Source organism: Ursus americanus, chromosome 10 (genome assembly GCF_024610735.1).
Source record: "Ursus americanus isolate L20-20 chromosome 10, mUrsAme1.1.p, whole genome shotgun sequence".
Classification (NCBI taxonomy): Eukaryota; Metazoa; Chordata; class Mammalia; order Carnivora; family Ursidae; genus Ursus; species Ursus americanus.
Window position 1 is genome coordinate 70,811,304 of NC_142136.1, and position 18,198 is coordinate 70,829,501.

Consider the following 18,198-nt stretch of genomic DNA (forward strand, 5'->3'; position numbering starts at 1 on the left):
TCTCTGAAGGCCATAGTTCAGCATTGTGTGGTCTGTGGGCTCTAAGATCTAGAAAGGTCACTTATCTTCCCCCCAGTTTCTCTGCTGATTTGGAACAATGAGACTTTCACTTTCAGGGGCTCTCCACCTGTGCCTGAATCACACTCTGGACACATATTCAGTTTGGGGAAGAGTGCATTATTTAGTCTTTCAGCTCTCCTGGATGACACATAGGAATCGGTAGAAAGAATGAACACTTTTCCCAAAGTCCTTGACATATTTCTAGAGAGTAGTTCAGGTCTTGGGAGTTTGGTGCAAAAGAGCTCTGAACTCATAAACTGGATTTTCAAAAATTAGAATCAGTTGACATAATGTGATGGGGATGAAATGAAGGAGCGGTAACCTTTGTCTCTAGGCTCTGTGCTGTACATTCTGCCACCCGTGGGGAGCCCGAGTGATCTTCGGTCCTGATAGGATTTTTTGTTTTAGCATGCATAAACGAGGGCTGTAGGAGTCCGGTGGGATGCTCGTCCTCATCCCTGGAAATTTCCCGCTAATTACGTGAACATCACGCAACTCCTTTCTCTGAATGAATTCACAGGCGTTCTTCATAGAACGATTCCTCAAGCCACAGTGTCTGCCTCTTGCCTCCACACATGTGAAAGCTCTCCCTATCCTAACGGCCGGTCTTTAGAGACTTGTCTTCACTGAGGGACTTTCGGAGGGTGCATTCGAGATCCCAGCCTTGTTTTTCCTAGCGTGTGGGTTTCAGCTGAGGCCTTTGGGCTTCTAAGGTCTGACACAGAGACTTAGCGTCTTAAAGCCGGGAGGCCCCGTGGAGATCCCCGTGGGCATCGTTGTGTGGTTGCCCAGAACCAATTCATGCCTGTCACACCAGTCTTGTCTTGCACAGCCATTTCTTAGTTCGTATTCTACAACAGAAAATTCTGCGGCATCGTCTGTGCTCCAGAATAGGGTCTCTTCATGAGTCAGATGGTGTGATCCATGCAACTCCACAGTTAGCAACAGCTAATGCTGGTCAGCAGGGCCTTGGCTTCTTTCTAGTCTCTGGGCTATTAAATACAGTGAAGCGACTTAGGAATGTTTGTGGTCTGCAAGCATAAAGCCATGTTTCAAAGATATGGAAATTGTAAATTGGGGTGAACTTGTATGCTGGAATAAATGGAATCATCGTCTGTGTATAATGCACACAGAATTCCTCAGCGAAGGATTTTGTGTTATACACCACAAAAGAGAGTTTCGTTATTACTATTTATTAATTTCACGGGAAAAGGAAATGCGCTTTATTTACAAAGACCAACTTGAGAAAAGAAGGATGAAACACAGGTCTTTATAGAAGATCTGTATTACAGGAACTTTCACAGGGGAAGTGGGTTTTTAGAAACAGAAGAGGTGTGGGTCCTAATTGTACATTTTGTTAGCTTCGTAATTTCAGCAAATCACATTTATCTCACCAAGTCTTTTATAAAATGTGACTCCGACGCCCAGCTTGTCAAGTTGCGGCAAGGACTGAATGAGGTCCTGTTTGAACTGTGGGACCCTGTGCAGATAATGGGGATCACTCCTCTCCTCGTTAGACTTGGCAAACTCAATTCTACACGTTTTTAATGTCCACACACGCAAAAACATGGACAAGTGGATGCTGTGCTTTTAATCTAAAAGCCCATTTGTAACTGGAGTTCATTTCGTTGATGAATTGTATTTTTTTAAATAGAATGTCTACTCAGGAGAAGAACATAAATAACAAAATATATTTTTTTAATAGTATGCCTGGTTCAAGAGAAGTTCAGATACACCAGGACTTGGATCATATCTCAGGGTTCAATGGGAATTCATTTCAATCCAAAGGTAATATTTTATTCTAATCAGTAGTACCCTAAAATAGAAACAGATACGGGAATTCTGTTAGCTGTTTTTTTAAAAGTGTCTAAATGCAAATCATGTTTGTCTTTGCTAATGTCACCTGTAGGCTTTATTAACACATATTTGCTTTAAAGGTAGTGAAAAGCCAACAGTTTATATGTTGTGCATTTGATGTCAGCATGCAACTAACAAACACTGAGGGCTATTTTATTTGGCCAGGTTGAATTTAAAAATAAACTCATAAATTAATTAGAGCCATCAATTACCGATAAGTGGAAAAATGATGAGTTCTGAAATCAGACAGAAGTTGGGTTAACCTTGGGTTCCTTTACTTTCTGGCTGGAAGACTTTGGACAATTTCTGTAAGCATCTGAGCCCCAATTTTGTCATCTATAAAATGGGCCTAATAGTACTTTCGTCCTAGTACCATCGGTAGGATTAAGTGGAAGTACAGTAAGTGCCCAATGCAGTTCACGAAACGTGGTGGCACAATGTGAATACTTTCCCACGTGACAAAACTACGTTGCACAGAAGAGGAGGATCGGAAACTCCTGACTGATCAGGAGGTCGTCGGTCACCAAAGCAGCTGGCGAGGTCGCCCCCTAACCAAAAGGAAGCTTTGGCTGAGCCTTCAGAGCCCACAGGTTTAGCGTGAATGCGTTAGCCCCAGTGCTACTGGGAAAATGAGGTGGGAGCTTCCTTTGTAGGCTGGGCGCCCCTCCTCATTGTGGCTTTGATAACCTCCCCATGGAGATGGAATGGGGCGACCTCTAGACTTGGGGCAAGCATGAGGACCAGTTTTGTTTTACAGATGAAACTGAATATGAAAACCAAAAAAGGCTGGAGGAAGAAGAGGACTTGAATGTGCTGACATTTGAAGACCTTCTTTGCTTTGCCTACCAAGTTGCCAAAGGAATGGAATTTCTGGAATTTAAGTCGGTAAGCCCCTTTTGAAGGAGAAACTAACAGCAGCAACAAGATAATTTTGGAAATGAGATGTGCTTTCCTTTTTCTTATTTTAACTTGTATCTCTTAAAGTCTGTCTCCCCCGCCATCCACCATCTTCACTGTTGGAACCACCTAGAACATTCATCACACCAGCCCTGGGTGAATTACAGGGGGAAGGCCTGAGATCCCTTACTAGATAATGGTTATCAAAGCCCTCCCAGGCGGTCCAAAGTCCCCTGAGGTTCCAGATAGAAAAGCAAAGCGAGGCGTGCAGTATCAGACCTTCCTTGGACGGCCAGTGCCCTGCGCATGGGCATTTGACCCTAGGTAAGCGGGGCCTCAAACACAGTGTGCTTGACCCCTGGCAAGAGGGGTGGGCTAGCAGGATCCTTGTGCACCTGCTGCCTCCCCCGATGCTAATCCCAGATCCACAGGGCTGTGATGTGAGGGCTGTGGAGCCTGCCTCAAACCATGGTTTCTACCTCAATGTTGCATTCTTTCTATAATTGTCTTTCAGCCCTGTTCTTGGACATTTCAAGCGTCTCCTGCCTGTGAGCTGATGAAAGTCATTCCTCTAGCTGCTTTCTGTCCACAACGTCTTATGTTCTGTTACCTTCTGTGTGTTTCCCACACTCTTCTGTCCTCTTTTTCCTTTGAATCTTTGCTTCTCTTTCTCCCTCTTTCCTCCATGTCCCTCCCTTTGCCTCCTCTCTCCTCCTTCTCCCTGAATTTGGAGAAAATCATTTCAACTGTATTTTTTTTAATTGCTTTCTCTAACATATGGTCATAGGTCAGGTATATCTCAACTTAAAAAAAGATTAACATGAAATAAATCAACAACTTTGAAGAATAGAAAAAAAATGGTCACAATAGCAACCAAACCTGTGAAGCATCTTGAGATAAACACAAGAAATAAACCAGACCCACATGAAACATGATTAAACGGCAAAAAAGAGGCATGAATAAATGAGCTCTACCATGTTCATGTAGGAGAGATTCAGGGTTTATTAGAAAAGCTAATTCTGTCCAAGTTAATCTGTATGTTTAACACAACTCCAGTTAGAATCTCAAGGGTTTTCTTTTCCCTCATGGATGTTGAAAGTGCACGTTACCTTCTTTCCTTTTCTTTTTCCGAATGTGGGCCTCCTTGCTCAGCACTTAAAAAAAAAAATTCCTGTCTCATCATATTCTCCCACCCCTCATCTCCCACCCCTCATCACATTCTTTTTTAAAAAAATTCTATTAATTAACATATAGTGTATTATCAGTTTCAGAGGTAGAGTTCAGTGAGTCATCAGTCTTATCTAACACTAAGAGCTCATTCCATTATGTGCCCTCCTTAATGCCCATCACCCAGTTACCCCATCCCCCACCTGCCTCTCCTCCAACAACCCTGTTTGTTTCCTAGAGTTAAGAGTCTCTTATGGTTTGTCTCCCTCTCCGATTTCATCTTGTTTTATTTTTTCCTCCCTCCCCTATGATCCTCTGTTGTGTTCCTTTAATTCCACCTGTGAGTGAGAGCATATGATAGTTGTCTTTCTCTGACGGACTTATTTCACTTAGCGTAATACCCTCTCGTTCCATCCACGTCATTGCAAATGGCAAGATTTCAATTTTTGACGGCTGAGTAATGTTCCATTGTGTATATAGACCACATCTTCTTTATCCAGTCCTCTCTCTGAGGCACACTCTTCTCCTCATCTCCCCTGCCTGCTGTTGGATTCCTCTTTTCTCAAGTGTCTCTGTAGTTGCTTTATCTACAGTTCACCTACTCGGCTACAATAGTGCTTGCGTGTCTTTACAGACCTTGGAGGGCCACCACCTCGATCGTCTGGTTTGCTGCCTGTCGTGAAATAAATACGCAAACTACTCACAACTGGAGGCCAAGGGACGCTGCTTTTTCCCCCTTTGGGCTTGTTATAATAAGAATTTTTTGAGGGGCACCTGGGTAGTGCAGTGGTTAAGCATCTGCCTTCGGCTCAGGGCGTGATCCCAGTGTTCTGGGTTTGAGCCCCACATCAGGCTCCTCCACTGGGAGCCTGCTTCTTCCTCTCCCACTCCCCCTGCTTGTGTTCCCTCTCTCGCTGGCTGTCTTTCTCTGTCAAATAAATAAATAAAATCTTTAAAAAAAAAAAAAGAATTTTTTGAGGTGGGGCGCCTGGGTAGCGCAGTCGTTAAGCGTCTGCCTTCGGCTCAGGGCGTGATCCCAGCCTTCTGGGATCGAGTCCCACATGAGGCTCCTCTGATAGGAGCCTGCTTCTTCCTCTCCCACTCCCCCTGCTTATGTTCCCTCTCTCGCTGGCTGTCTCTCTCTGTCAAATTAATAAATAAAATCTTAAAAAAAAAAGAATTTTTTGAGGAATATCCCGTGTCTTAGACCCCCTCCCTTTGTTTTCCCTTTAGGCCCTATCCTCCGCACCATGATGTCACTGTCTCCTGTTCATCTTTTCTCCCTACTTCTCTGGTTGCTCCTTGCTTTCCCCGTAGCTTCCATGACTGCATCCAGCATTAACTCGAGCCCTGACTAGTGCCAAGCACGGTGCTAGGCACTGAGATAGTCAGAGCTTATCACCAAGGGAGAAAGAGACAAGCAGACATGCAAATCAAAGATGACTGTGTAGTGTGGTAAATATTCGTGCTCAAGTAAGCTCTGGGAACCCAGGGAAAGCACAGACGCATCAGAACCGGGAGTGGGGGAGAGGGCGGGGGCGGTGCAGGAAAGGTTTGGGGAAGGAGCTCGTGCTTCGGCTAGAGGAGATTTTTGAGGAAAAGGAAAACCAGCAGGGAACATGGGATAGGGCAGGGAATTCGAAATCAGGAGGAAGTCTGTTGAGAAAGGTCACGAGTGAAATGCGTGGCTTGTGGTTCCTGGGGCAGCAGAGAAGGGCCTAGTCCAGCAGATATGCCTATGTGAAGCTCAAGAGAAATGCCTGGGTTGGAAACAGAGGTTTGGTGATGGTAGTTGCATCCCTCAGTTTGGACGAAGTGGCTCAGAGGACGATGCGGACTGAGAGGGTGCGGCCCTGGGGAATGAGAGCAGGCTGGCATGGAGCCCCAGAAGGAAACCGGGTCCACCAGGCAGTAGGAAGAAAACAGGGGCCGGGGACGTGCTGAATTCACAGAAGGAGGGACCTGAAGGAGGAGGGGCTGGGCCAGCAGTACCAGGTGCCACCAGGAGGTCAAATCCAATCTCAGCTGGCTTGGTGTCATGCACGTCACTGCGGGCCTTAGCCCAGGCAGCTGGGGCAGACATCTGGGAGGGGGAAGGCAGGGTGCAGGGGGCCGGTAGTAAAGTGGTGAAGTGTCAATGGAATCTACAGGCAGCGGACAACCTCTCAGGAAACTGGAGACGGAGGAAGGAGAGCTAGGGGGATTTTAGTCTGCCTGGTTTTTGCTTCTATCTTTTCAAGATTGAAGAGAGTTCTTGGACCTTTAGCATCTAGTGCTCGGCTCCTTTGAGTATCTTCCTTCTTAGAGTTCATTCTCTTGCCAGACCACTTGGATTCACGCATGTCCTCTGTCCACCCAGGGGCTCCTGATTCCACTTCAGTCACCCTTCCCAAACTTATCTTTCATTCTGTTTTTTTTCCCAAATATTTTCTTTGTTCGTACTCTCATTGCCAAAGCTGTTTTCCAGTCAGAAAAGAGATAACTTTCTCCATCCCACAGTAAAAGCGCTGGACAACGGCCTCCGAAAATCCCCTTGGGAGGGAGCTCAACACTGGGCTCCGGTATTGTGTCTTTTATTTATAGGAAGACACAACACCCAGCCAGGTTTGATCTTCTTGCTAAGAACCCATCCCCTTGGTCTCCGGGAATGTTCCATAAGCAGCACAAATGACTGCATCCAGCACAGCAGAAGAATCGGGCCATCTGCGTCCCCTCTGGGCTGCACGTCACACGTGATGACTGCCGGTGGCCCGGTAAAGATAAGACACCTCGATGAGCCACACTTTCCTTCATCTGTAACTCCTGCTGAACTCGAAACTGGACGCAAAATTGCACTCTGTGGTAATCTCCGTCAGAGTAAATAACACTCCGATTTCATTCTTTGTAGTGTGTTCACAGAGACCTGGCAGCCAGGAACGTGCTCGTGACCCACGGGAAAGGGGTGAAGATCTGCGATTTCGGACTGGCCCGGGATATCAGGAGTGACTCCAACTATGTTGTCAGGGGCAACGTGAGGCCGCTATTTCTCACATGTTTTTATACTGTTATTTTGTGTTTTGTCATTGGGACAGTGGACCTCACTCACTGTAGTGCGGGTTTCATTGATGGCAACGTCCGAAAACCTACTGACCACAGTCAGCTTTCTCAGGTTCAAAAGCTTTTTCTGGAGCTTCAGGGAATATTCCAGTTATAAGAAACGCTGAGCGAGATAGCATCACATCTGTCCTGGGGCTACTCGGAACAGACCAATTAGGGACCTTAGAGTACAATCCACACTTAAAAAAACTCGTTACTTGAACTTACTTCAGTTCCCTTAGCTGTGACGTGACTAGAGTCGTGTTTCCAATTATGGGAATCTGGCGGTCGCTATAATAAAGCATTTTTTAAAGTACAACATGTAAATTAAATATTAGCTCATGAATATTTCGCATCTTATTACTGTCACACAGGGAGACCTAAAATATGATCAAATCTACTGGCGAAAAAAAAAAAAAAAACAGAACAAAACCCAACTCGGGACAGATGTGTTATTTAAGAACTATTGGAAATACTAGATGATAAAATTGTGTACTGCAAAGAGTGGCTTGTAAGAATCACAACACCTTGAATTAAGCCCCTAATTCTTCTTTTTTGGAATTTCTCTGTGCTTTATTGTCCCCACCTGTGAAATAAGAGTGGCAACAAGTACTGACATCGTGCTTACCATGTGCTAAGCACTATTCTTAGCGCTTTACATATATTCAGTCATTTAGTCCTCAAAGTGCCGACTCGTGGGTGGGGAAATCGAGGCACAGAATCGTAATTTGCCCATGATTACACAGCACGTGGACTGGATCATGAATGGTCTGAGCCCCAAGTCTGTGCATAACTACTGTGACACATGCAGCGTTTCCCATGAGGATTATCCACTTACCTCATTGGCATTGTTGTGGGAATAAACCAATAAAACCAACATGAAAGCACCTGGCTGGGGTAAATAGCCAATAAATGTTAAAAATGAAATTAAACTATATTCCCATTAGAATCAAATAACCATCTCAGCTGATTTTCCATCTATACTTCACTCGTTGTAGCTGAAGTCATAAAGATGATCAAAGCTCATGGGTGACTGTGTGGTTTTTCCCTTACTAGCTGGTGGTCTCTTATGTGGGAAGGTGAATTCCATTTGGCACCTCAATTAATTCCCTTAATTAATCCAATTAACCAGCCTAGCCTGTTTGATTCTGTCAGCTCATCAGTCTGTGTAGGATTTAAAATAGGGTTTCTTTCTTGAGCTTCGATTTTTTTTTTTTTTTAATTTCCCCAAGCAATCTTTACACCCAACGCGGGGCTCGAACTCACGAGATCCAGAGTTATATGCTCTACCGACTGAACCAGCCAGGTGCCCTTTGAGCTCTGATTTTACTTGGCAGATTTAACGTGCACAGTGAAGGGCTCCTCACCTCATGAAAAAGAAAATACTACAAAAAGCTCTGTCCCAGTAACCTACCTGCTCCTGTGTCTTGATTCTACTCTGAGGCTGTATTACCTCTAAACCTGCCTTTCGTGCTACTAGAAAGTATTAAAGCCACAGAAGCCAGCCTGGTGTCATTCCTGGAAGTGATGACATATGCTCCCCTCACCACATTCTTGTCTCTGGCATTTCCACTAAAGTTCTTCCAAGAAATGCTTTAACAAAATATTCCACTAATTTACCAGTATCTTACCTCCGGGCAACTGACTGGTTACTCCTTGATGGGCATTATCTGCTGTTAAACTTACCCATTCCAAGCACAGGGCTTTGTTCAAGATGAGTTTTAAAGAGGTAGCCAGCCGTGGGGCGTCTGGGTGGCTCCGTGGGTTGGGCATCTGATTCTTGACTTTGGCTCAGGTCACGATCTTGGGGTCATGAGATAGAGCCTGTGCTGAGCGTGTCAGGCTCTCTGCTGAGTGTGGAGCCTGCTTAAGATTCTCCCTCGCCCTCTGCCCCCCACCCCTGCTTGCACGCATGCTCTCTCTCTCTCTCTCTAAACAAAAATGAAAGATATCTGGTTGGGTTGTTTTTGGTTTGGTTGGGGTTTTTTTATTTCTTTTTGTAAGGCTATTATGTTAGAATGTTGATTGGAAAGTAAAAAAACTTCCCCTTGAGGAATACCATTTTCTCCATCAAGCAGTAAGAGTGGCTTTAGGAAGCAAAGAAATTTTATCATCTAGTGAGTGAGAGAAAAGAAATACTCTTTACCATTCAATCCATTCCCCATTGATGACCACTGATCTCCTGCACTCCGCCCAGGCTCGTCTGCCCGTAAAGTGGATGGCCCCTGAGAGCTTATTTGAGGGGATCTACACCATAAAGAGTGACGTCTGGTCGTATGGAATATTACTCTGGGAAATATTCTCGCTTGGTAAGTTTTGCACTTTGCTGCCATCCTTTGGCCCCTCTGCGCCCCATCCCCGTTCCTAAATCGAAGAGTGCCCGACATGCCACCTCTAATGCTCCCGAGAGCCCGCTAGTCTGACATCCGTGCCACGTCATGCTCTATCTGGCATCTTCCCCACCGGCCAAACCGGCTTGAGAGCAGGAGCCGTGACGTTCCCACTTGCAGCCTCGCACCCAGCAGTGTCGGCCCGTGGGAGCTCTCCGCACATGCTTGTTAACTGAGCGACTACATAAACAAACGAGATGGTTTATCCTCCCTCGTGTCTTCCTCAGGTGTCAATCCGTACCCTGGTATTCCGGTTGATGCTAATTTCTATAAACTCATTCAAAGCGGATTTAAGATGGATCAGCCGTTTTATGCTACGGAAGAAATGTAAGTTCAAATCAGACTGCACGATGGCTGCAATCAGGAATTTACAGTCTCTCTCGTTCCGAACGCATGACCGAAAGAAAGTAAAACTCCTTAGTGCAAAATTCATATGATTCCTTTAAAAAAAAAAAAAAGGAAAGGAAAGGAAACAAAACTCTTCCTTTTTGTTTCGGGGATTTCTGAACACAACTGAAGATACGGTGAATTGGGGGCTTCGATTCTTTTGCTCGAGGAGTCCATGAAGGTGATAGACTCCATCTCCTGATTTCTGGGCCCCCAGATGCATTTCCGTCCGTCATCTAATGTGCCCTTCCTGGTGTGAGTTCAAAGTCTAGTGGATTACTTGCCACAAAGCAAACAGGCCGTAGAGGATGGGTAGCCCCCCGGCAAGATATGGTGGGAAATGATCAACTTTTCTTCGTTCCGATTTCCTCAGCTTACTCCTCCTGCTCCTGCTTTTACAGATACTTTATAATGCAATCCTGCTGGGCTTTTGACTCAAGGAAACGGCCGTCCTTCCCCAATCTAACTTCATTTTTGGGATGTCAGCTGGCAGACGCCGAAGAAGCGGTATGTAGGGGCATCATACTTGGGAAAGCACTGTTAGAAAGGAAAGCAGTAACTCAGAACACACGCTGATTTCCTAGGAGTCAAGTTCCACGTTGTCTTTCTCGGCACAGTTTGTCTTGGTTGCCCTTTGAAAGTTGTATGGGATGAGATATGTTTATTGGTAAGTGTTTTTAGGGGGGATAAAGCTTTCCCTAAAGATTTCAGCCGATTGATTAAGAAAGTAAATGTTTTTAAGTGTCCAGTGCATAGGACTAGACAACTAAACAAAACTTAATCCCTGACCGTCACTGACCTTTCCTAATTCAACATGAAGCTTTAGTATGGAATAATCCCACAGCCCAGTCATGTAATACAGCAGAGTGGAAAGAACATTGACCTGGAGTCATGAGAGTCTAGTCCCAGCTCTAGCACTCTATCTTCTCATCGCCATGTGAATTATGGCAAATCCCTTTACTTCTCTGGGCTTTAATTTTTGCACCTGTAAAATGGGTTGCCAAGGTCAGTCATCCTTGAGCTTTGGGAACTTGAAATCACTTTGCTGACTCTTCCCCTCAGTAATACAGTCTGGCATAGTGAACAGAACCATCCCCTAGAGGAAGTGGACAAAGGATGGGACCTTGAACCCCCAATACCTAGTTTCAAATCGTGGCTCCGTCATTTACATCTTATAGGCCTCGATTAAGTCACTTAATCTCAGTTTCCCTATCTGAAATATAGGATTAATAAATCTTCCTTTAGGAATTTGTGAGGAGTAGGATGTAAGTGAAAAGACTTAGCTCATAGCAGACGCTTAGTAGTTACTCAATAAATGTTAGTTACATAGGAACCTGATTGTTTAAATGGATTGTCTGTTCTCTTTTTCTAAATTATTGAGTCCATTTTCAATTCTGTAGTCTCTCCAGAGACCTGGGTGTGTGGTGCATGTCCTTTCCTCCTGGTAGGATGTTTTAAAAGTCACATTCGGAAACTAAATTATTGTCAGGAAATTAAGCCAAAAAGGTCAGGGAGATGGAAAACCTCAAGGCTATTGAGCCAACAACCTGGACACAGTTAATGACACTATAAGATAAACCGAAAGAAGAGTTATAGAGAGAAATAAGAAATGGGCTGTTGAGGTAAAGAGAAAGGACCACGTTATTTTTCCTCACTGGGCAGCTGGGTATGGATCCACAGAAGTGTTACTTGCACTAAGCTGTGAAGAATGAGTAGTATTTTGGCTGTTGGGGGATGGAAGGTTAGTGGGGTGTTCCACGCCGGACGACTAATATAAATAAAGGTTCAAAGTTGGGAAAGTGGAATGGAAGGTAAATGGTCATGGCTGAAGTATAGGGTGGGTGGGGGAACATGCAGCAAAACAAGACCGGAAAGGTAGTGGACCAGGATGCAGGCTGCGCAACTGCTCAAAAGCCCCTCGGCTTTGCTCAGGACCCCCTTGTCTTGGAGTACAAGTGTCCTTTCATGTCCCCGCACCCACGGGACGTCCAAATCCCCTTCCCTGTGTGCAGGGAATCAGGTGTTGGGTGGCAAACTCTCCATGGGTGATGATTCAGCTGAGGGTGTCCGAGTTCAGGGCCACCCCTCCAACATCCCCACCCCCCATTCTCTTCCTCTCTGCCCCCTGACCCTCTGTCATGGAAGGTTCCTTTTCCTACCAGTGTCAGAGTCACTGATAGCAAGCTGGATGTTCTTCGGGTAAGTTAGATAATAGCATCCCCTCTGTGGGGGGGTGACCACACCAAGAGGAGCCTCTTACTGCTGGCTGGTGCAGCGGGATCCAGTCCAGAAGCCCGTGGAGCAGAGCAGAGACTGGAGCTCAGTTCCCACGTGCCCGCTTGGCTGGGCACCTGTGAGCAAGGCATCATCTACACAACCGTGCCCGGCCACTCCACCCACTATGAGCAAACCCTTGCTCCCCCTCTGTTGCCACTCCACACGTGCTTTCCCTCCACACCTTCCGAGCGCAGCCATGTCTAGTCTCTCGGGTGGGAGACGGGCCTTGCCAGCAAGCCGGGGGAAGTATTTCCTGGTATGCCTGTGAAGGCTTTCTGTGGGATCTCTGCTTTTGCTTCATCGTGGACTAGGGAAGGCAAATGCCCTCAGGGAACAAATGAGAAGGGGAGAGAAGCACACTGAGAAAATATAGGTAATGCTTTTAGATATAACCCAGCCCCAGTGGTATGGAGTTAGAGCGGGGAGGTCACCAATGACGTGCTAAGACATTATTCAGACAGTGGTGAACCAACGAGGATTTTTACAGTGGACAAACAATATCTGTCTTGATGACCCAGATCACTACGAATGGTGACAGATGTTACCTAGGCTTATGGTGGTGATCATTTTGCAATATATACACACACGTGAATCACATCGTACACCTGAAACTAATATAGAGTTATATATCCCTTGTATCTCATTTTTAAAAAAAGAGCCAGATCCAGTATTCTGTCCTCTCCAAAGACCTCTGTAGCTTCCCTACTCAGATTCCAGAGTCCTTCTGAGTCCCCCAGCACTTTGTCTGTAACTGTATGTGAGACCCCAGTAATGTTGTGTGAGACTTTCACTCTATGGGTCTGTCTTTCCCATCACTAGACTTGGTTCATGAGGGCAAGCACATGCACCGCCCATCTTCACATCTCCCGATGCAGTCCCACAGGCAGGAGACTGTCACTGGTTATTGAATAATAACCAGTGTCAGCACGAGGGTACCTCAGAGGTCACATCTGTTTCGTTCACCGTTACATACCCGGTAGCTGGCATAATGCTTAGCATGTAGAAAGTGCTAAGCCAGTATTTCTGGAAGGAAGGAAGGAAGGAAGGAAGGAAGGAAGGAAGGAAGGAAGGAGAAAGAAAGGAAGCACAAAAGTAAATTTGAGAAAGCAAACCCTAACAGCGGATGTAAGGACATCAGTTAAGAGGTGACTGTGGCAACAGAGGTGAGCAAAGATGAGGAGTGAACTAGGCGGTGGGGGGAGGGGGAGTGCAGAAGGAAGGGACATGCACAGCTGCTGTTTTAGGAAAGGGGCCTGAACTCACATCATCTCTCCTCTCAGGTCTGTGCCCACAAATCATAGGAAATATATACATATAACATAAATATAATAAATATAAATGTATTATCAATGTATCATTCATTTATATTATATTATAAATAAATAAAATACAAATATAAAATAAATGTAAATATAAAATACAAAATATAAATATAAAAATTTTATATAAATATAAAAAAATGGGGCACCTCAGTGGCTCAGTCAGTTAAGCGTCTGCCTTCGGCTCAGGTCATGATCTCAGGATCCTGGGATCCAGCCCTGCATTGGGCTCCCCACTCAGTGGGGAGCCTGCTTCTCCCTCTCCCTCTGCCCCTCTCCCTCTTCCCCTCCCCCACTGGTTTTCTCTCTCTCTCACTCTCAAATAAATAAATAAAATCTTAAAAAATAAAATAAATATAAAAATATTAAATATATATACACACACGTATATATTTTTTATTATATTTTTTAAAGAAGTGAGGCTGTAATTGCCTTTGAAAGCCAGAATGAGATCTTTGTGGACCAGTAACTGTGGCAAACCCCTGAGACACTGAAAGCAGTTAGGACTAGAGAGGGAAGACCCACAACAGAGGACTCTTTGAAAGAATGAGGACAAGTGCTTTCCTAGAGGGTAGGGAGAGGTCTGGTGGGATGGTGAAGAAGTTCCACAGTGGGACCAGTCACACTGTTAAATACACATAAGGATAACATGGGTGTTAAAAATGTACGTATAACCACTATGAAAATGGAAATATAATCTATAATCTTAGGTTCAGTGTAAAAGAAAAAAGGACCATAGGAAACCTGATCAACGCCACAAAATGGGGAAGAGAGACACAAAGAGCATTCATGGAAATAGAAAAAGCACAAAATGGCAAGATTAGTAAGTCCGCTTAAGAAAGAGAATTTCAAAATAAATGAGACTATTCTCACACTGATCACATTTACTAACCTCAGTGCAGGGAATGAGAAATCCCCAGGAATACCTGAAAAGCTTCTGGTGTCCTGCATGAGAAATGCAAACTCAGGCTACTTATGGAAGCCTTTGGTTCACAAGAAGGAGGAGGAGGAAGGAAAACGACATAAAAAGAGACCCTGCTTATTAAAACCCATAGGAGCCAGCCAAATTTATAACTCTAAATTCATTTATCAGGGAAAAAAAAGAATGAGAATGAACAACTTAAACTTTCAACTCAAGAAGCTAAGGAAAAAAACCCCCATGAATAAGGAGGAGGGAAGAGGAGGAAGAGGATGAACGAAGCAGAAGAAAAGAACCAATAGGGGGCGCCTGGGTGGCTTCGCTCGTTGAGCGTTAGACTCCTGGTTTCAGCTCAGGTCGTGGTCTCGGGGCCCTGGAATCGAACTCTTCGTTGGGCTCCATGCTGAGCGTGGAGTCTGCCTGAGATTCTTTTCCCTCCCTCTCCCCCCCCTTCTCCCCATGCTTGTGGGTGCTCTCTCCCTAAATAAATAAATAATAAAAAAAGAAAATAACTAATAAAGATACAGGCAGAATTAATTAAACCTAGAGTAGCCCTCAAAACAAAATAATAGTGATGATCAGAAAACCTAAAAGTTGTTTTTTGAACTAATAATAGTAATGATTTAATGGCTAACATTTTTTGAATGTTTGTCATGCACTCTACTAATATACTACCCATAATAACTCACTTAATTCTCACATCAATCTCACGAAGTAAGTTTTATTATTACCTCTTTTGCAGATCAGTAAATTGAGATACAGAGAGGTTCAGTCGTTTGCCCAAGGTAACACAGTAAATGTCAGACTTTGGATTTGAATACAATAGTCTGGATCTAGTTTACACTGTATATTAATACTGTATATTAAAACAGTATACAAATATACCACTAACACATACTAACTATGAAGAGAACGATTAAGAAAAAAGAGAAATCACAAATGACATTCAGAATAAAAAGAACATAATTATGGATAGAGAAACCATTTTAAAAAGTGTAAGAAAATCTTACACACCTCTTTCTATTGATACACTTGAAAAGTTTCAAAATTTTTATAAGGAGAATGTACTCATGTATTACTTGTGTGATTAGAAAAATTCATTTTAAAATCACTTTGAGGGGTGAGGGGATGGGAGGTACGGGATTCCAGTTACAGAATGAAAAAGTCATGGGGACAAAGGCACCGCACAAGGCATATAGTCAATGGTGTTGTAATAGTGCCGTATGGTGGCCGATGGGAGCTCCGCTTGTGGGGAGCACGGCGTAATGTACAGACTTGTGGAATCACTATGTTGTGCACCTGAAACTGATGTAACATTGTGTTTCATCTACACGTCAATAAAACTAATTAATTACTTATAGAAATAAAAATCACTTAAAGAAATGGACAGGAAGACATTTAAAGCAGTGACTTACCTGTCTCTGATTGGCTGTGGGAATACAGTGGGATTGAGAAGATGGTTCTAAATGTTCTGGATTGTGGGCCTGGAGGAGGGGCGGTGTGCTAAGGGGACTGTCAATAAAGGAAGGAGAGAAGGTTTGGAGATCAGAGGTAATGGGCTCAGGTGTGGAGCTGCTGGATTTGAAGTGGTGCTGGTATTTCCGTCACAGGCTTCCTTAGATGGTTAGAAATCCAGTGCTAGAAATGTACATTTGGTTCAAAGGTCATAACCAACTGCTAGGCTTGCTTTACAAAAACGATGTATCGTTACCGTTCATCCTTAAGGGTAGAGGCAGACTATTATTGTTTGTTTTCCAAAAAGAAAAATTAAGAGGAGGAGATGGTCCTTTCAGTGAACACGATAACTGACTACCAAAACGAACTAACACAAAGAAATACACAGCAGTGAGGCGTGGGGGAGGGAGGGAGTCTGTCAAACTCACTAAGAATGCATGATCCCTGGAAAAAAATAAAAAAAAGAATGCAGAATGCACGATCCCTACATCACAGAGAGTTCTCATAAATATTAAGAAAAACCTGCATAGCCCTAGATAAAAGGGCAAAGGAGAGAAGCAGACTGTTCGCAATGAAGTGCAAATGTTTATTGAACATAGAAAAAGATGCTCGACTGTGCTAATCATGAAACACGCAGGCGAGGAGATAAAACCTTCGCTGGACAAAGGGCTAGAGCCCTGAGCGACGGTTAACACCCCTGCCGCCGGGCTCGGGAGAAAACAGTGCTGTTTCCAGATCCCCGGAGAGGAGCAGAAATAAGGGACGTTTTCTGCAGGGCAGCCTGGCGATGGACTTCACCGTTCAGATGTGCATCCCCTTTGACCCAGCAATGCCACTGCCCTCCTTCACCCCACAGACAGGGCCAGGGTGCATTCCCAGTGATGTTCTATTACCAGTCCATCAAAAGGTCGGTTGTGGTGCCTCCGTACTACGGAATGCTAGGCTACTATTAAAAGGATGAATGTGCTCATATTTGGTAAATAGTGAAAATATGTAACACATGTAACATGTGAACAACATACTAGTAATTCAAAATAAGGTTCTAAAACAGGGTTTACACTCTGAGCCTACCGACACGAAATTGTGCGTACGCAGCAAGCTATCCAGGATGGTGGCCACCTCTGATGATTGTAGCTTTTTTCCTATGTATCTTCCTATGTTCCTAAAGTTATCTTTATGCATGTGCATTAACTTTGTCATCAGACAAAAAGTAGAGCTGTTTTCAGTTTGGAAAAACATTTTAAAGTCACTCACCTCCCAAGTGGAACTCAAGAATCAGTCCCCTGTATTAATTGCATAATGCATAGATCTTTTTTAGTGGCCTTTCTATTTTATGGTTTTACTGTTCGGCCTGAGGATTTCTAGATTGGGACTTTATATCCAAGAGTAGAAACAACAACGGAATCAGCTATTTGATTATAACTTGATTTCTCCATTAATAAACCGGATTTGCTTTGTCTACTAATATCCTCTAAGATTACCCTCTAAGGCTTAGGTATAGAAATAGTAAGTAACCTGCAATGCGGGCCCTCGACACGTCTATCTTCATCAGATGGTAATCAGCGTTCCGTCTTTTTCCCACCTTCAGATGTATCAGAACACGGATGGCCACGTCTCAGACCGTCCTTCCGGCTACCAGAACAGGCGACCTTACAGTAGAGAGGTGGATTCCGGGCTCCTGGCTCCCCAGGGTCATGGTGAAGACTCCTAGAGAAGCAGTTTAGTCTTAAGGACGTCCTCCCTCTGACCCCCACCTTAAACAGGCTATAGATTACCAAAACAGGATTCATTTCATCACCAAAAGAAAGTATATTCTGCTGCTTTGCTGGACTTTTCTCTAGAAGCTCTCTGTATCTACTCTTGTTTTCAAAGGAACTTTTGTACAAACAAATCATCCTTTGCACAAGGCAGGAAGAGCTGATAATTCACTTTACTGAAGCTTCTACCTACATCCAAAGGCCTTCTCGGGCTGGCTTGAGTGAAAATCGTGTACTTGACGTAGAGTATATTCTTGTAAATACATAAAACAAAAGCATTTTGCTAAGGAGAAGCTGATATGATTTTTTAAATCTATGTTTTAAAATAATATGTAACTTTTCCAGCTATTTAGTGATATATTTTATGAATGGAAATAAAATCTCTTCTCTAGAAATGTTTGTCATTGAATTGTTGACGTGACCTATTTAGGACAAGACTTAACTGGAGGGCAGGAACCTAATGAAATTACGTGCAACGATTTGTTTGTGCGTGTGTATTTTTTTCCTACTGAGAAGCTCCAGCCTTTCATCAGATTCTTAAAAGGATCCGGGACTCCTGCCCCCAGACCTGAGCAGAAGAGCCGATGTGTGCTTACTTCTCTGCAACACTGGATTCAACCTCCCTCGTCCTTTGAATT

The 18,198-nt window shown here is 44.1% G+C and overlaps 1 protein-coding gene across 2 annotated transcripts in view; it reads left to right on the forward strand.

Moving 5' to 3' along the window:
* Positions 1–17,955, forward strand: part of FLT3 (fms related receptor tyrosine kinase 3) — a 75,690-nt gene extending 57,735 nt beyond the window's left edge. For both annotated transcript variants that reach the window (XM_045797047.2, XM_045797046.2), the window contains exons 18-24: positions 1,766–1,848; positions 2,675–2,802; positions 6,869–6,991; positions 9,254–9,365; positions 9,674–9,773; positions 10,235–10,340; positions 17,392–17,955. In XM_045797047.2, coding sequence (XP_045653003.2) covers positions 1,766–1,848; positions 2,675–2,802; positions 6,869–6,991; positions 9,254–9,365; positions 9,674–9,773; positions 10,235–10,340; positions 17,392–17,514 — 775 coding nt within the window. In that variant the 3' untranslated portion in view covers positions 17,515–17,955. The remainder of the gene's footprint in view (positions 1–1,765; positions 1,849–2,674; positions 2,803–6,868; positions 6,992–9,253; positions 9,366–9,673; positions 9,774–10,234; positions 10,341–17,391) is intronic.
* Positions 17,956–18,198: the final 243 nt, after the last annotated feature.